Source organism: Misgurnus anguillicaudatus, chromosome 24, assembly GCF_027580225.2.
Source record: "Misgurnus anguillicaudatus chromosome 24, ASM2758022v2, whole genome shotgun sequence".
NCBI classification, from domain to species: domain Eukaryota; kingdom Metazoa; phylum Chordata; class Actinopteri; order Cypriniformes; family Cobitidae; genus Misgurnus; species Misgurnus anguillicaudatus.
The window spans coordinates 37049512-37066910 of NC_073360.2; the positions used below are offsets into that span (position 1 = coordinate 37049512).

At 35.2% G+C, this 17399-nt stretch overlaps 1 protein-coding gene and 1 long non-coding RNA gene across 2 annotated transcripts in view; one reads left to right on the forward strand and one right to left on the reverse strand.

Annotated features, from left to right (window-relative positions):
* The window catches only part of LOC129438552 (uncharacterized), a 30887-nt gene extending 13498 nt beyond the window's left edge, over window positions 1-17389 (forward strand). Inside the window, exons 8-17 of the mRNA XM_073863391.1 lie at window positions 39-212; window positions 1464-1637; window positions 6999-7065; window positions 9846-9919; window positions 10013-10096; window positions 10168-11877; window positions 11959-12132; window positions 13330-13503; window positions 14865-15038; window positions 15906-17389. Of these exons, the coding sequence (XP_073719492.1) occupies window positions 39-212; window positions 1464-1637; window positions 6999-7065; window positions 9846-9919; window positions 10013-10096; window positions 10168-11877; window positions 11959-12132; window positions 13330-13503; window positions 14865-15038; window positions 15906-16083 (2983 nt within the window). The 3' untranslated portion in view covers window positions 16084-17389. The remainder of the gene's footprint in view (window positions 1-38; window positions 213-1463; window positions 1638-6998; window positions 7066-9845; window positions 9920-10012; window positions 10097-10167; window positions 11878-11958; window positions 12133-13329; window positions 13504-14864; window positions 15039-15905) is intronic.
* LOC141361496 (uncharacterized) lies at window positions 2984-4354 on the reverse strand. Its single transcript, XR_012367607.1, has 3 exons — window positions 4249-4354; window positions 3990-4105; window positions 2984-3862 (listed from the first exon to the last, which is right to left on the reverse strand). It is a non-coding gene; the product is annotated as an uncharacterized lncRNA (long non-coding RNA).
* Window positions 17390-17399: the final 10 nt, after the last annotated feature.

Consider the following 17399-nt stretch of genomic DNA (forward strand, 5'->3'; position numbering starts at 1 on the left):
CCCCACACTAACATTGTGTCTCTCATTGTTTTCTGCAGGTTGAGTGATTGTAATATCACAGTTGAAGGTTGTGCTGCTTTGACTTCAGCTCTGACATCAAACCCATCACACCTAAGAGAACTGGATCTGTCTTTTAATGATCTTGGAGATTCAGGAGTGAAACTGATCTCTGATGTACTGAAGAATCCTGACTGTTACCTGGAGCTATTGTGGTAAAATCATCTCTAATAATCATTCTCAGATAGACATTATCCATTATTAGAGTGACTTTACTTAACTATAAGATGATGTTTATGTATAATGACCTATGAAACTGTGCCACTGCTTATGTTGTGCTTAATGACAGATGAAGAATAACTTCATTGTAGAGCTGCAATAACTAGTGTTTAATAATAGTCAATTAATTGATTTATTCGAACAGGATTTTTTATAGTGTCACAGCAGGGTTAAGGCATACTGAATGGCCTTTTTATTTAATGCCTTTTTCATTTTATCTGTACGGTCTTTTATAGACTTTAATGTAAAATGTATATGAAAATGAACTTGTATGCAATTCTAATTACAATCTTTTGGCCATTCAGATTACAGACTTGTTTAAGATAAATACAACGAGGTGTAAAGGTTGTCCAAGCTTATTTCATCAATTGCTCTGAAATATTTAAGAAAGCATTTACATAATATTCATGTACAATTTTTTTTCGAAAGTGGATAAAAGAGACTAAAACACCAGGTGTCAACGTGAAAGTCTCTCTCTAGTCCACTTGTGATCCGATCCACCAAAACGCAGGTGTAAACAGCCTTAAGGGCTGGACACACCAAAACTTTTAAACGCGGCTGAAAACGCCTTGAGGACGCCGAATTCCAGCTGTTTTTCAGCTGAGTGCCAGCTTTCCTCAGCTAAGCGTTTTGGTAGCTCTGATACGTCATCTGTGAGACGGTTGGTTGCTGTGATACTTGTCCCGCCCCACCTACACTGTGATTGGACGGCCGCGTGAGAACTGACATTGACGATCGGAGCTTTTCTTCCAAAGTTGAACATTTCTCAACTCTCTGCGCCGGTTTTCAGCGCGGAAAAAAACGCTAGCTGCTGGCTTATTTGAAAAACGCTGAGCTTCCATTAAAAACAATTGAAAACATGCGCCGGCCGCGGGCGTAAAAGCGTTGGTGTGCACGCCCCCTTAATGTGTGAGAAGTTTCACTTTATTAGCAATCATTTTCATTTATGCATTTGGCAAAGTGTCTTACAGTGCATTACAAGGAATACAATTTTCATCAGCATGTGTGTTCCCTGAGTTTGAAGTCATGACCTAATGCAATGCTACATCACTAAGATATTGAGGAGCACAAGAAACATTTTGATTAGTGAATACACAATAAAGAACAAAAAGTGCACGGATAAATGGAAAATAAATGAAACGAATATCCTATCTAAAGAAATATCTGCTTTTTATTGTTCTCTACAGGTTGACTGACTGTAATATCACAGATGAAGGTTGTTTTTCTCTGACTTCAGCTCTGAGATCAAACCCATCACACCTGAGAGAATTGTATCTGACTGGAAATAGTCTGGGAGATTTAGGAGTGAAGTTAATCTGTGATGTGGCCAATGATCCAAAAAACAAACTGAAGAAACTACGGTGAGCAAAGATGAAACATTTTCCTGTCATCGATTAATGTCAAGTTAATTACAGTAATTGTTGTTCGTTGTTAGTTAATGACACATAATTTATTAACTAATGTGAACAAATTAAGGCTGATCATATTATCTTAACATTTTTCTTTATTTTATTGAAATTAAGTATTAAGTTATATAAAAAAGCAAAGCAGAAAAAGTATTATAATGAACAGGTTCTGTATTTTAACAGCTATTCAGTGTTGGATGAATCTTCTGCTGATGTTGTAACAGAGGAAGAGAAACTTGAGTCAACCCAAACAACAGAGACTTGAAGAAATCCGTGTGTGTGTGACATAACAGTAATAAACATTAAAATTACATTAATTCTGCTACAGTTCTGTGTGTCATCTGCTGTTCGTGAGCCCAAATTACTTCCATAGTAGAAAAAGAATACAATGGAAGTGAATGGGGCTCGCGAACGGTTTTGTTATGAACATTCTTCAAAATATTTTCCTTTGTGTTCATCACATCAAAGAAATGTATGCTTTGTAACAACATGAGAGTGTGTACATGATGACAGAATTTTCATTTTTGGATGAACAATCGTTTCAATAATATCCCTTTAATAATAGATTTAGTGTAAAATATATATGCTTTGTTTTTTGTCAGGAAAAATAGTCATGTGTTCATTTTTTTGATTTTCAGCCTTAACTTTAAAAGCCTTGAATTCTGAGACTAAAAATAAGTTTGAATTCGGATGACCGTTATGCTTGTCATATATATATTGCTGCTTTTAATGAAAAAAAAAAGAAGTTTAAAATACATAGGCTACTATATTGTATAGTGTATATTGATAACAATGATTAAAATGTACCCAGCTAACAATTTTTGGTTCCCAGAATGTTATCATTTGGTTCCCAGAACAGATACCCTTAACGTTCCCTACTGATTCCCCAGGAAAGTTCTCTTGATGTCAGTATAAAGTTCCCTCTAGATTTAGGGAACGTTCCCCTAACCTTGTGTGAACGTTAGGGAAACAATGCACTAACAATCTGCTAACGTTGCTTCAACGTTCTGATAACGTTCCTAACCTCTATATTGTGATATTCCTGAATGCAAATAATCACACTACAAACAGTGTTTATTGTTCAGAGAACATGAACTGGAGCTTATTTTTAATAAAAAAATACCTCAGCATCACATATTGTATTTAGATAACATTGTATTTTATAAAATATATAATGACTTTAACACGTTATAGATATTTATTGACAGATAAATAAACACTTTACGTTCTGGGAACGTTCCCTCTACACTCTTAAGAAAAATGGTTCTATATAGTACCAAATAAGGGTTCTTCAGCTCGTAACAATAGCAGCACCCTCTTTGGTACTATATAGAACCCTTTTTTAGATGGTTCTATATAGAACCTTGCCTTGAAAAGTGCTACATAGAACCACAGTGGTGCTTTAAAGAACCCTTTCATTTATTCGCAATCAGGAGGATTATTTTTGTTTATATTTTTGTTTTGTTTTTTATTTATAGCACTTTATAAGGTTTAACAGTTTAAAAACAGAACTGCAAGACTATACTTTAATTTTCACTTTTTCACTACATGAGATATCATACAATAATAAATATGTGCATTAAAATCACAATCAAAATAAATATATGAATTATTATGCAAATATAACAAATCACTACTCAAATAAGATATGGATGTTAAATGACAGCTCCAAAAATAAATAAATGAACAATAAAATTTGGCAAAGACAATCATTCTAAATAGACAACAATAACATGAAATCAATAAAATCATGACATATGCGACATCAAAACATGCAAATGATAATAAACTGAATTTTAACATATTATGACATTACATTCAGATGTAAACACTTTAGCACAAACAGATAAATGGCATAGAATACAGAATAATGGGATGTTAATAATACATTACTAACTGTAAATATAAAAGTCAATACGATTGTGTCAATGTTTGTAGAATCTCGCCAAAAAAGTCCAAATTATTTTGTTTGCTGGATCATTGTACAGTACATACTCCATCCAATATTCTTTGTTTTGTGACAATGAGGTTGAACATTTAGTCAGATAAGAGTAAGATAAGAGATGACTGCTGTTGTCATGTTGATCTTGAGACGCAGGCTGTGAGAACCACAGATTCCCATCACCTTGCAGTGGTCATCATCATAGAAGGATGAGCATCAGGCTGTACAAGATTTGGATCTATTGGACATGGGAAAAAGGATAAGACATAGAGACAAAACAAGTTAATATTAGCCTGAAGTTTGCTTACATACTGTATGTAAAACATGATTTGACAGAAGTTTTAATATGATTCTGCTCAAGCTACCTGTTTTGTCAGTAAATAGGTGAATGGTTGGCGAGAGATTTATTCATAAATTGAATAAACATAAACCACTGTTATCAAGTCAATGGCCGACCATCAGAGCTTCACTCATGATCCACCTACAACAGATAGACAGCAATAATAAGTAATTCTGCTATTACATGTAAATGTGCCACAAGATCACACACACAATCTCCAAAATGTTTAAACAGTAAATAACTATTTTTTAATGCCAGCATTGAAAAAAACATGCATACATCACCTTTAAAAACAGGATGTGTCTCTCATATCAAGCGGACATACGCACTGCCTTCACTCCCAGCATAAGAAAGATTACCTCACAAAAACTCTGAAATATCAATAAAAAACTAAACACATGTTGTACCACATTATTTTCATAATTAAGTTTAATAAACTTAAAGGGATACTTCACCGATTTAGCATTCAGCTTTGTATCTGTAGAAACCCGGCAGTATTACTGAATGACCATGTTTCCCTCCATCATTTCCCTCTGAGAGGAGAGATATCTGCATTTTGGTTCTGCAAAAAAGTCCTCCGACGATGCAAAAATCGTCATATTACATCATCGGAGGACTTTCTCCCAGAACCAAAATACAGACATCTCTCCCCCCAGGGGGAAACGAGGGAGGGAAACATGGTGATTCAGTAATACTGCCGGGTTTCTACAGATACAAAGCTGAATGCTAAATCGGTGAAGTATCCCTTTAATGTACAATATACATGTATTAGCTTTTTAACACTTTAACAAATTAGTATCCTAAGTCTTAAAGCAGAGTCCTCTAAATATATCATTTAAAAAAGAATGAAGCTTACCTGTTATAAAGGGAATGGAGCTTACAGTATAAAGTTTACCTGTTATAAAATAAATAAATTACAATAAGAACACACAAAATTTCAAAATGTTTAAACAGTAAATGACTATTATTATTTTAATGTCAGCATTGAAAGAAAGATGCATACATCACCTTTAAAAACAGGAAGTGTCTCTCATATCAAGTGGTCATACGCACTGCCTTCACTGCCAGCATAAGCAAGATTACCTCACATACGAAAACTCTGAAATATCAATAAGAAAAAAACTAAAAACATGTTATACCACATTCTTCTGATAATTAGTTTAATAAACTTAATGTACAATATACGTGTATTTTAACACTTTAACAAATTATTATCCTAAATCATTGTTAAAGCAGAGTCCCCTACATATATCATTTAAAACAGCATGAAGCTTACCTGCTATAAAGGGAATGAAGCTTACGGTATAAAGTTTACCTGTTATAAACGATATAAAGTACAATAAGAACATACAAAGCTTCAATTTTCATAATGTTTAAACAGTAAATAACCATTATTTTATTTTAAGTATTGAAAGAAACATGCATACATCACCTTTAAAAGCAGGATGTGTCTCTCATATCAATCGGTCAAACGCAGTGCCTTAAAACAAGATTACCTCACATACGAAAACTCTGAAATATCAATAAAAAAACAAAACACATGTTGTATCACATTCTTTTGATAATTAGTTTAATAAACTTAATGTACAATATACATGTATTAGCTTTTTAAAACTTTAAGAAATCATTATCCTAAGTCTTAAAGCAGAGTCCTCTAAATATATCCTTTAAAAAAGTATGAAGCTTACCTGCTATAAAGGGAATGAACCTTATGGTATAACGTTTACCTGCTATAAAATAAATAAATTACAATAAGAACACACAAAACTTCAATTTTCATAATGTTTTTAACAGTAAATGATGATTATTTTCCTCTCTTACCTGTTTGTGATGTTAGTATGCACTGCAGGCGGTTCAGCAGGGGCACGTTCAATCTCACACCGGTGCGCAACGTTTTGCTACGGTTTCCGGGTTGAACGACATGTTTCCTTTAAACGGTGTGCAACGGAATGCAACAGGTTTTAGAAGCGTTTTCTCTTGTTTGGTGGGTGTGTCAGAAATGTCGGCCCAATCAGCGGCAAGATGTACAAAACCACGCGATAGTAAAGAGACAGCTCGCTCAATGGGTTCAAGTTGGAATGTTGTCTTTCATTCTGGACACCAAGGTCAGTGACTGTAACATCGAGGGTATTTTACAGTATTAAACACACATTTATAACGATTTCATCAGTCCTCAGAAACATTTCAAAAAGAACACAAATATGGCCTCTCAGCTACCGTAGTTGCAACGCTTACGTCATCACAACAGGGCGTTCAACGCATCACCGTTTCTGTTTAATAAACGTTGTGCAACGTTTTGTCGGGGCTGAACGCAGCCCTGGACTGATGATTCAGGGCTTTCACAGGTGAAAATAATCAGGACTAATAACTGACTAAATTTAAAATAAAAAAGGAGGGAAATAAAGAACCTTTTGACAAGACAAAGAACCATTTTGGGAAAAAAGGGTTCTTCAGTAAGCTATGGTTCTATATAGAACCTTTACCATCGTTTCAGAACCTTTGAAGAACCATTTTTCTTAAGAGTGTAGGTTGTTATGAATATAAATGAACGTTCCCAGAACGTTCTTATTTGGTTCCCAAAAACCCAAATAATAACATTAGGGGAACGTTCTATGTTCTTTCTGTGGCCAAGATAGATTTACATTTTAGTGACTAAAATTTTTATAGTTTTTATTAATGATCAAATAAAGAAAAAAAATCTATCAAGAGACTGCAATGTAACCTGTGAAAGCCGCCTCTGACGTCACAGCTCACAATGATTGGCTGAGGTTCTTCACATGATCCAAATGGACCGCCCCAACAAGTCTTCAAAGATTATTCTTAATCTTTTTAATAAGATATGGAATACAGGAAAGATTCCTTCCTCTTGGAAGCATGGAATAGTTGTACCTGTTGGCAAACCTGGAAAGGATCTAATCCTATTAATTATAGGCCAATTGCTTTAACCTCTAATTTATGCAAGTTGATGGAAAAAATGATCATACGTAGGCTAAATTATGTATTGGAAATAAAAGGTCTGTTATCACCATATCAGAGTGGATTTAGGGCAGGACAGAATGGACGCTGTTTTGAGTTTAGAAGCAGATGTTAGGAAAGCTCAGGCAAATAAAGAAATTTTGATATGGGTTTTATTTGATATTGAGAAAGCATATGATATGCTTTGAAAAAGAAGGACTTTTAATTAAACTTAAATGCATGGGAATTGGAGGAAAGATGTACAATTGGATTATGGATTTCCTTCTAGAAAGAACTATACAAGTTAGGATAGGAGTAGAGTATTCAGAGACTTACAAGATTGATAATGGAACTCTGCAAGGGAGTGTATGTAGCCCAGTATTTTTTAATATAATGATTAATGATATTTAGTAACATTGAGAATGACATTGTAGATAAAGTGGAGATATGGGCAAAAAATTGGAGTTTTAGATTATCTGTGGCTAAAACTCAGGTTATATGTTTTACTAAAGGGAAGAAAGTACCTGAAGTTAAGTTAAAGTTGTACAATCAGGAGCTGGAGCAAGTCCCGGTGGTTAAATATCTTGGTGTATGGTTGGATTCTAGATTGACATTTGCAACTCATGCTAAAAAGGTGATTAATAAATGTAAAACAGGAGTAAATATTTTAAGATGTTTATCTGGAATAGAATGGGGAGCTTGTAGATTGTCTTTGAAAAGAATTTATTGTATACTTTGATAAGACCTAGTTTAGATTACGGAAGTATTGTATTTGGATTTGCATCTGAAACTACTATGAAAAAGATTGAAACAATACAAAATCAAGCTTTAAGAATATGTTGTGGGGCGTTTAAAACATCTCCCATTGCAGCTTTACAGGTAGAGGTAGGGGAAGCTCCTTTACACCTTCATAGGTATAAATTGAGAATGAACTATTGGGTTAAATTAAGAGGACATAAAGAGTCTCATCCAGTAAAGGGGGTGAATGTAGAGTGTTGGGAGCATGGAAATAAAAACATTAAAAGTTTTGGATGGATTGCTAATAGGCAAGCAGAAGTAGCGGGTATTGCTGACTGTAATGTTTCTCCAACTGTGATCGTATCTAGAATCCCACCTTGGTTTTTTCCTATGCCAATTGTAGATTTTCAAATTCATACAAAAATGAAAAAGGAGGAAGATACCCCTAAGAACATAATTGCACAACAATATGTAGAGCAGAATTATTCCTCATGGCTACATATATACACTGATGGTTCGAAAGACCCTATCTCTGGTAGAACTGCTGCTGCAGTATATATCCCGCAATTTAAAACTAGTATTAAAAAAAGAATATCAGATCATGTATCTGTGTACGCAACAGAATTAATTGCTATGGTGGTAGCCCTTCAGTGAGTAGAGGATGTAAAACCAAGTAACAATTTGTTCTGATTCTTACGCAGCATTAATGAGTCTTACTAGTGGACTAAAATCATCAAGGCAAGACATGATATTTGAGATACTTGCTAGTTTGTTAAGAGTTAGTAATGTAAGTTTGATAACATTTTTGTGGGTTCCTGCTCATGTGGGAGTGGAGGGGAATGAAGTGGTTGATAAGCTAGCTAAGGAAGCTCTGAAACATTCAGAAATAGATGTCCAAATTACTTTGAGCAAAAATGAAGTTAAAGGGAAAATTAGAATTCATAAAAAACAAATGGCAAGAGGCATGGAATTGTGACAGCAGGGGTAGGTTTATGTATAACATTCAACAGCAAGTAGGAAATTGAAGATATGTTGTCAGGAACAGAAAAGAAGATACAGCAATTTCACGCATCCGAATGGGTCATACTAGATTGAATCATTATTTGTTTAAAATAGGAAAACATGAATCAGGGCAATGTAATTATTGTATTCAGCCAGAAACCATAGAACATGTATTAATAAAGTGTAAGAAATATGAGAATGAAAGGTTAAAACTCATCAATGAAGTTAAAAATATGGGTGTTGAAGCATTCAATTTGATAAATATATTGAAAGAACAAGAAAAACAAAGTATTATATATGGTTCTATAATAAAATATATTAAAGACATAGGAGTATTTGATAGAATTTAACCTTTTTTCTTTTTCTTTTTTTTTTCTTATATACTTTTATGCGAATTTTATGCTTACCAGTGCTTCACACTCCAGTCCAGTTGGTGGCGGTAAATGCACCATAAGTTGGTTTGCGATCCGCCATAAAAAGTCAATAGAAGAAGAAGAAGAAGACCGCCCCAACATCAACTAACGCTGTTGTTGCTTATTTACCGTTATATTTTATACTAATATCTCAATATCAGTAAGAGGAAAATGACGTTTAGATATTAATTAATCTGGACATCGGTCTTAGCGGAACCGGAAGTGCTGGAAACCTTAACGGAATTCCGTATGTTATACTTTAAGTCTTTGCAGATTACTCATCCATAACTTTTAAGCAGCTGATTTGCCATTATCTCTATTTAACTATATCACCTATATGTCTGTATCACGTTTACACGTAAATTAGTAATATTTAAACAGTAACAAGCTTAACCTTTACGTGAAGTGATTTTTGATCTATGAAATGTACTTGAGTCAGACGATTGAGAGCGGGTTAAATCTTTGCGTGGCAGGGGCAGCTGCCTCGCTACCGTCACATATGCGCCTTCCAGTCGATCCTTCACACCTGCCTCGCTACCCGTCACACTATGCGCCTGGACGGGTAGCGAGGCAGCTGCCCCTGACACGCAAAGATTTTACCCCATCTGGAGACATTTGTGAGAGTTTAAAATCGGAATGGAAAGATCGCACATCATTTAAATGAATAAATAAACGTTATTAAAATTCACATGTTTGTTGTGTGTTATTCAGCATCAGAAGAGATCAAAGTGTGTGCGTCTATGAAGAGTGACCGGTTATGGATCCACCAATAGAAATTAAGAGTTGGCCTGACCAAAAGTGACGTAACATTCATAGAAATTATAATCAATTTTTTTGTGAATAATTTGTAAGACTTTTTATTATAACATTTTAACACTGTTGTTCAAATGACTTAAAACCGTTAATTTACATCTCAGAAATGTACTTGATTCTCTTCCAGATCAATCATAACCGAACCCGTCTGTAAGAAGATGAAGTTTGAGCAGTCTGTGGATCAACCACAATATTTGCATCCTGAATTCAGGTAAACTGTAGACTTAAAAATCTAATTTGCTCTATACATGTACTTCACTAACTTCTGTTTTCATTTCACAGCCGTGACTCTAAACTTAATAAAGTCCTGAACACATTTAAATCAAATCTGAGAGAGAAGTTTCAGTGTTTGTATCCAGGAACATCAAAGCAGAGAAACTCAACACTACTGAATGAGATCTACACAGAGCTCAACATAACAGAGATTAAAAGTGGAGAGGCAGAGGAGACACCAATCAAATGTAAGGACATCTTTAAACCTTTACCTGAACAACACAAACACATCAGAAGTGTGCTGACAAAGGGAGTCGCTGGCATTGGAAAAACAGTCTCTGTACAGAAGTTCATTCTGGACTGGGCTGAAGAGAAAGAGAATCAGGACGTCCACCTCATATTTCCACTTCCTTTCAGAGAGATCAATTTGATGAAGGACACAACACTCAGTCTTTTAGATCTTCTTCATCTTTTTTACCCAGAAACAAAAGAAATGGAAATCTTCAGTGATGAATATAAAGTGTTGTTCATCTTTGATGGTTTGGATGAGTGTCGTCTGTCTCTGGATTTTCACAGCAGTGTGAGGTTGTGTGATGTAAGTGAATCAACCTCAGTGGACGTGATGCTGACAAACCTCATCAAGGGGAATCTGTTTCCCTCTTCTCTCATCTGGATCACCTCCAGACCAGCAGCAGCTGATCTCATCCCCTCTGAGTGTGTTGATCGAGTCACAGAGGTACGAGGCTTCAGTGATCCACAGAAAGAGGAATACTTCAGGAAGAGAATCAGTGATGAGAGTCTGTCTGATCAAATCATCTCACACCTGAAGTCATCCAGGAGTCTCTACATCATGTGTCACATCCCAGTCTTCTGCTGGATTTCAGTCACTGTTCTAGAGAGAATATTGAGTGAAGCAGAGAGTCAAGAGATCCCCAAGACTCTCACTCAAATGTACACACACTTTTTGATCATTCAGACAAACATTAAACATCAGAAAGACTATGAGAAAAATAAAGAGATGATCTTCAAACTGGGGAAACTGTCTTATGAGCATCTTGTGAAATGCAATCTGATCTTCAATGATGAAGACCTGAGAGAGTGTGGCATTGATGTATCAGAAGCATCAGTGTACTCAGGATTGTGTACTCAGATCTTCAGAGAGGAGTTTGGTTTGTGTCAGAGGAAAGTTTACAGCTTTGTTCATCTGAGCATTCAGGAATATCTAGCAGCTCTACATGTGTACCTCACCTTTATAAACAACAATATAAATGTGTTTGAGCAAATTAAACCAAATCAAGGAGATCAGCTTTCAATACATGATCTGTATCAGAGAGCTATAGATGAGGCTCTTCAGAGTAAAAATGGACATCTGGATCTTTTTCTTCGTTTTCTTCTGGGTTTGTCACTGAAGTTGAATCAGAATCTCATACAAGGTTTGAAGATACAGACAGGATGCGGCTATCATACTAGTAAAAAAATCTTAATCATATACATCCAACAGAAGATCAGGCAGAATCTTTCACCAGAGAAATCCATCAATCTGTTTCATTGTCTGAATGAACTGGTTAGTAATTCACTAATGAAGGAAGTCCAACAATTTCTGACATCTAGAACATTAGGGGAAGCCAAACTCTTTTCATCTCAGTGGTCAGGTTTAGTTTCGGTGATGCTGACATCAGAACAGTTTAATATGAATCCATTTGTTAAAGGAAACAAAGCTGAATCACTGAAAGTTCTTAAGAAGCTGCTGCCTGTGATTTGTGAATCCAGAATGATTCTGTACGTGTTTACAATCACTTTATTATTTTACTTTATTAATGATGTTATTTTAAATGAACATAGTTTTTTATTTCTCTACAGATTAAGGGATTGTAATATCACAGCTGAAGGTTGGGTTGCTCTGTCTTCAGCTCTGAAATCAAACCCGTCACAACTGAGAGAACTGAATCTGTCTGAGAATAATCTAAGAGATTCAGGGATAAAGCTGATATCTGATGTACTTAAGAATCCTGCCTGTAAGCTTGAGATACTGAGGTAAGATGCCATGGCATTATGTGATGTAACAAAGTCATGAAGTCTATTTGAAATGTTTATTGTCCTTCTGTTGTGAATTCCAGTGACTTTATCCTCAATAACATAATACTGCTCTTTACTCGTATCTGCATCTGTTTAATTGAAACACACTCAATCTCAACTCAGTCAGGACTTTAGGAATTCAAAAACCAATATTACCTTAATTTCTTAATGTGCTTAAAGGGAAAATTGTTATGTTTTAATTACATAAAATTCTTTATGAAATTTTCTCTTATTATGTAACATGACAAAGTAGTTCAGTTCAGACATCAGTGAAGTGATAGTGACGTATTTGCCAATGTATAGCAACCCATACTTGGAATTGTGACCTCTGCATTGAACCCATCCAGTGACTAGACCAGGCTTTGTCTGACAATGATTTAAGCTTTAGATATGTAATGACTTTTCATAATGAACTTGATCTGATGTAGAGTTCTCAACGGGTCGGGCCAGCCCGACAAACCCGACGGGACCCGCGAATTCGGGCCGGGTTCGGGTCAAAAATATAAGCAACTGAGTCGGGTCGGGTCGGACCTCGGGCTTAATCTTTTACGCTCCGCGAAAAAAAATTATTAATCATCACTGCTGTTCACCGTAAAGAAAGTCTGGTCTGGCTGCTGCAACATGCATCACAGAGAGGGGCGGGGGATAGCAATAAGCTCCGGGGTGGATCAGCAACGGATCCAGACCGGAGCTGCCGGCTTCAGAACGGATCCGTTGCGGATCCGCTTCAGAGCAGATCCGTTGCGGATCCGCCCCAGAGCTTATTGCTATCACTGCATGCACGCCTGTTGCCTGGAGAAGAAGAGATGGAGAAAAGTAAACTTGCCGCAGGTGAATTCATTTTTAGGCATATTTATATAGCCTATATTTAAAGTTTATTGTTTCAGTTGTTTGTATTGTTATAAGGCGTGAACATTAAAGCTTTGTTTGAATTTCCGTCTGCTGGTCATGATAATAGCCTAACGTTACGTGTATGAGAAAAAAGGCAGGGGGGGGGTCGGCGGCATCGAGCCGTGGGTCGGGTTCGGACAGATAATTCACGTTGATGTGTCGGGTTACATCGGGTCCGGGCTTTAAAAGCCACGGGCCGGGTCGGGTTGTAATTTTCAGGCCCGTTGAGAACTCTAATCTGATGTATGTCATTGTTCTTTACAGGTTGAGTCATTGTAATATCACAGATGAAGGTTGTGTTGCTCTGTCTTCAGCTCTGAAATCAAACCCATCACACCTGAGAGATCTCAATCTGACTGGGAATAATCTTGGAGATTCAGCAATGGAGCATCTCTCTGATCTACTGGAGCATCCTGACTGTAAACTGGAGAAACTCTGGTAAGATCATTCACACATGATGTGATTCTGAGAGTGAAATTGTAAAGTATCTTACAGGTCAGATATAAGGAGAATAAAGTCATAATATAACGAGGATAAAGTCGTAATCTAACGAGAATAAAGTAGTAATCTAACGAGAATAAAGTCATAATCTAACGAGAATAAAGTCATAATCTAACGAGAATAAAGTCGTAATCTAACGAGAATAAGGTCGTAATCTAACGAGAATAAGGTCGTAATCTAACGAGAATAAGGTCCTAATCTAACGAGAATAAGGTCCTAATCTAACGAGAATAAGGTCATAATCTAACGAGAATAAGGTCGTAATATAACGAGAATAAAGTCGTAATCTAACGAGAATAAGGTCGTAATCTAACGAGAATAAGGTCGTAATCTATCGAGAATAAGGTCGTAATCTATTGAGAATAAGGTCGTAATCTAACGGGAATAAAGTCGTAATCTAACGAGAATAAACAATAAGGTCGTAATCTATCGAGAATAAGGTCGTAATCTATCGAGAATAAGGTCGTAATCTATCGAGAATAAGGTCGTAATATATCGAGAATAAGGTCGTAATCTATCGAGAATAAGGTCGTAATCTATCGAGAATAAGGTCGTAATATAACAATCTAACGAGAATAAGGTCGTAATCTAACGGGAATAAAGTCGTAATCTAAAGAGAATAAAGAATAAAGTCGTAATCTAACAAGAATAAGGTCGTAATCTAACGAGAATAAGGTCGTAATCTAACGAGAATAAGGTCGTAATCTAACTAGAATAAGGTCGTAATCTATCGAGAATAAGGTCGTAATTTATCGAGAATAAGGTCGTAATATAACAATCTAACGAGAATAAGGTCGTAATATAACGAGAAAAAGGTCGTAATATAATGAGAATAAGGTCATAATATAACGAGAATGAGGTCGTAATATAATGAGAATAAAGTCGTAATCTAACAAGAATAAAGTCATAATCTAACGAGAATAAGGTTGTAATATAACAATCTAACGAGAATAAGGTCGTTATATATTTACGAGAATAAGGTCATAATATAACTAGAATAAAGTCGTAATATATTAACGACTTCATTCCCATTATATAACGACTTCATTCTATTTATATAGTGACTTTATCTCTAAATTTTTATTTATTTTGGCTTTTTTTCTCGAAAAACAACTAGTTAAATCTCACATTATAGTGACTTTAATCTCAAGGTGGTTTATTTTTTTTTAGCTGGGCCCTAATCCTCCTTGGTACTTATGAGCAATTGCAAAATACAAATGAAAACAAAGGAAATCCATGTTGATCTGATCTGATGTGTTGTGAACTGAGAGAGTGAAGTGTGTTATTGTTCTCTACAGGTTGTGCTCTTGTAATCTCACAGATGAAGGTTGTGTTGCTCTGTCTTCAGCTCTGACATCAAACCCATCACACCTGAAAGAGCTGAGTCTGTCTAATAATTATATTGGAGATTTAGGAGTGAAGCTTATGTCTGCTGTACTTGAGAATCCTCAGTGTAAACTGGAGATACTAAAGTAAGATCATCCTTCTGTTTTCACACATTTGGTTCTCAAAGAGATATTAGGAAGCTGTTAATTAAAGAGAAATGAAGAGTTCAGTTGCAAAACCCTCTAAATGCTTATGCGATGTTTTCTTGTAAATGAGCATTTTTTATTATGTTTAGGTTCAGTAATTTCATTTTAATGGCAATGTAAATGTTATTAGTCAGAAATTTAAAATGCCTTATTTTCACAAATGTCACCTTAGTAATTTCATTGGCATTTAACAAATTTCACTTTCCCGGCAAAACCCTCTAAGTGTGTACAAGTTTTTTGGCCAAAACTTCCTTTTCTAAAAAAACCCCACTTTTTTGGACAAGTTGCAAAATTGCTAAAGCTGCATTTAAAAACTTTGCAAATAATTAAAGTCAGAATGTAAAAGAAACTGAATTACACATTAGGGGGCGCTGTGATCCATGTGACTGCCACATATGGGTTTTATTCAGGTCCAAAGTTTAAATGTGATTTGTTTGGTGGACTTAGAGGACTTTGCAGAAAATTCATGTTTAATGGATTCTGCCAACAAAGTGATATTTTTGAATGGCCTGAGACCGAGATTAAGCTAATTTGAAGCAAAGCTATTTTATGAATTATACGTACCAAAAGCATTTGGTTAATATCATTATCTCATTTTTGACGGAGGAGGTGTTTAGCGTCTTTTGCATCTGAGCTCTTCATTTGACAAACAAACATAAATGCCAAGATAAATGCCTTTGCTTACAGACACACTGCTCGAACACCCCAACACTATTACATCAAATGACTAAAACATAGATGAATTTAAAAAATAATATCAATCTAACTAACATAAGAGAGTGATGTGTGTCTCATTGTTCTCTACAGGTTGTATTCTTGTAATATCACAGATGAAGGTTGTTTTGCTCTGACTTCAGCTCTGAGATCAAACCCATCACACCTGACTGAATTGGTTCTGACTAGGAATAAGCTGGGAGATTTAGGATTGAAGATGCTCTCTGAATTGAGGCATGATCCACATTACAAACTGAACAAACTAAGTTGAGCAATGATTTGTATTTATTATATATTTAAAAAATATTATATATTTAAAAATGTCATCCAGTGATGTTAAGTTGATTAAGTTTTATTGGATAATATGAAATCATAAACTCTTTTGACTAATGTGTCTAAAAAGGATAGAAGTCAGTTTAAGGCTTAAAGCAATATGCTGTTTCTGTATTTTCTCAGAATCACAGTAAAGTTAAATTCATAACAAGTGTTGAAACAATAAAATAACAAACAATACTTCAATACTTGTTTTCACCGTTGGCCTTTTCAAAGTCAACACAATCAGCAGAGACTTGAAGAATATCCATGAGTTTCTCAAATGCATTTGTCTTAATGAGAGAACTGCAGGGAGTTTATAAAAGTAGTACATTTGCTAAAATTGTAATATATTGACAAAAGTACACATTGTGTAATGTATGCTTTTAATGTAATGTGTTTCTGTACATATTACTTGTGCAAAAAAAATTTTTTGCATAAGGTATTTATAAAAATAAAGTTTTTGTACCATCAGCAAAGGTAAAATAAATGGGTCAGTTTCCATGACAAGATTATTCAGTTTCACTTAAAATCTTTTTAAAACTATACTGTTTCCACATTTTTTTCTTTTAGCAGCCTGGCCCATATAGTTACAGAGTTCTGCCAACAGAAGTCCAAAAGCTCGGCCGTCACGTGATTCATGGAGTCTTCAGTTCCTGGAAGCTCATAGTATTAGTGAGCCATTGAAATACATTGAGGTAGAGACAAAGAGCAGTTTTTAAAGAAAACAAAGATAAAAAAAGGCTGTTGCCTGTGATTTGTGAATCCAGATCAGCAAGTGTGAACAGTCACTTTACTCTTAAAACATTATTAATGAAGTGAGACCTCACAGATCTAGTATTGCAGATGTCATACAGAGTTTAGTGTTCAGTGTGTTTTATTTGTACAGTCACTAGATGAAGAACCTCACATTGACATATTTAACCTCCTAAGACCTGGATGTCCATATATGTGGATATATAATTTTTTTGATGTTCGTGCCATAATACTTAATTCTGTGTAACTGGAACCTGTTGTACACAAACATGGACAAATACACTGCTTCATGTTGAAAGAAAAATAGTTGGTTATTATATTCATTGGTTCTTTCTAACCCCAAAATAGCTAGAAGAAATCTGAAAAAAGACAAACCTAATCCCAGGTCTTAGGAGGTTAAATAAAACCGAGTGTAGATCCTAAAATCTGTCAAAATACTTCATAGTGAATACTTCATGTTGTGTTTTACATTATATTCACCTTAAAAATAAAAATAGTTAGCATTTACTCATACTAATG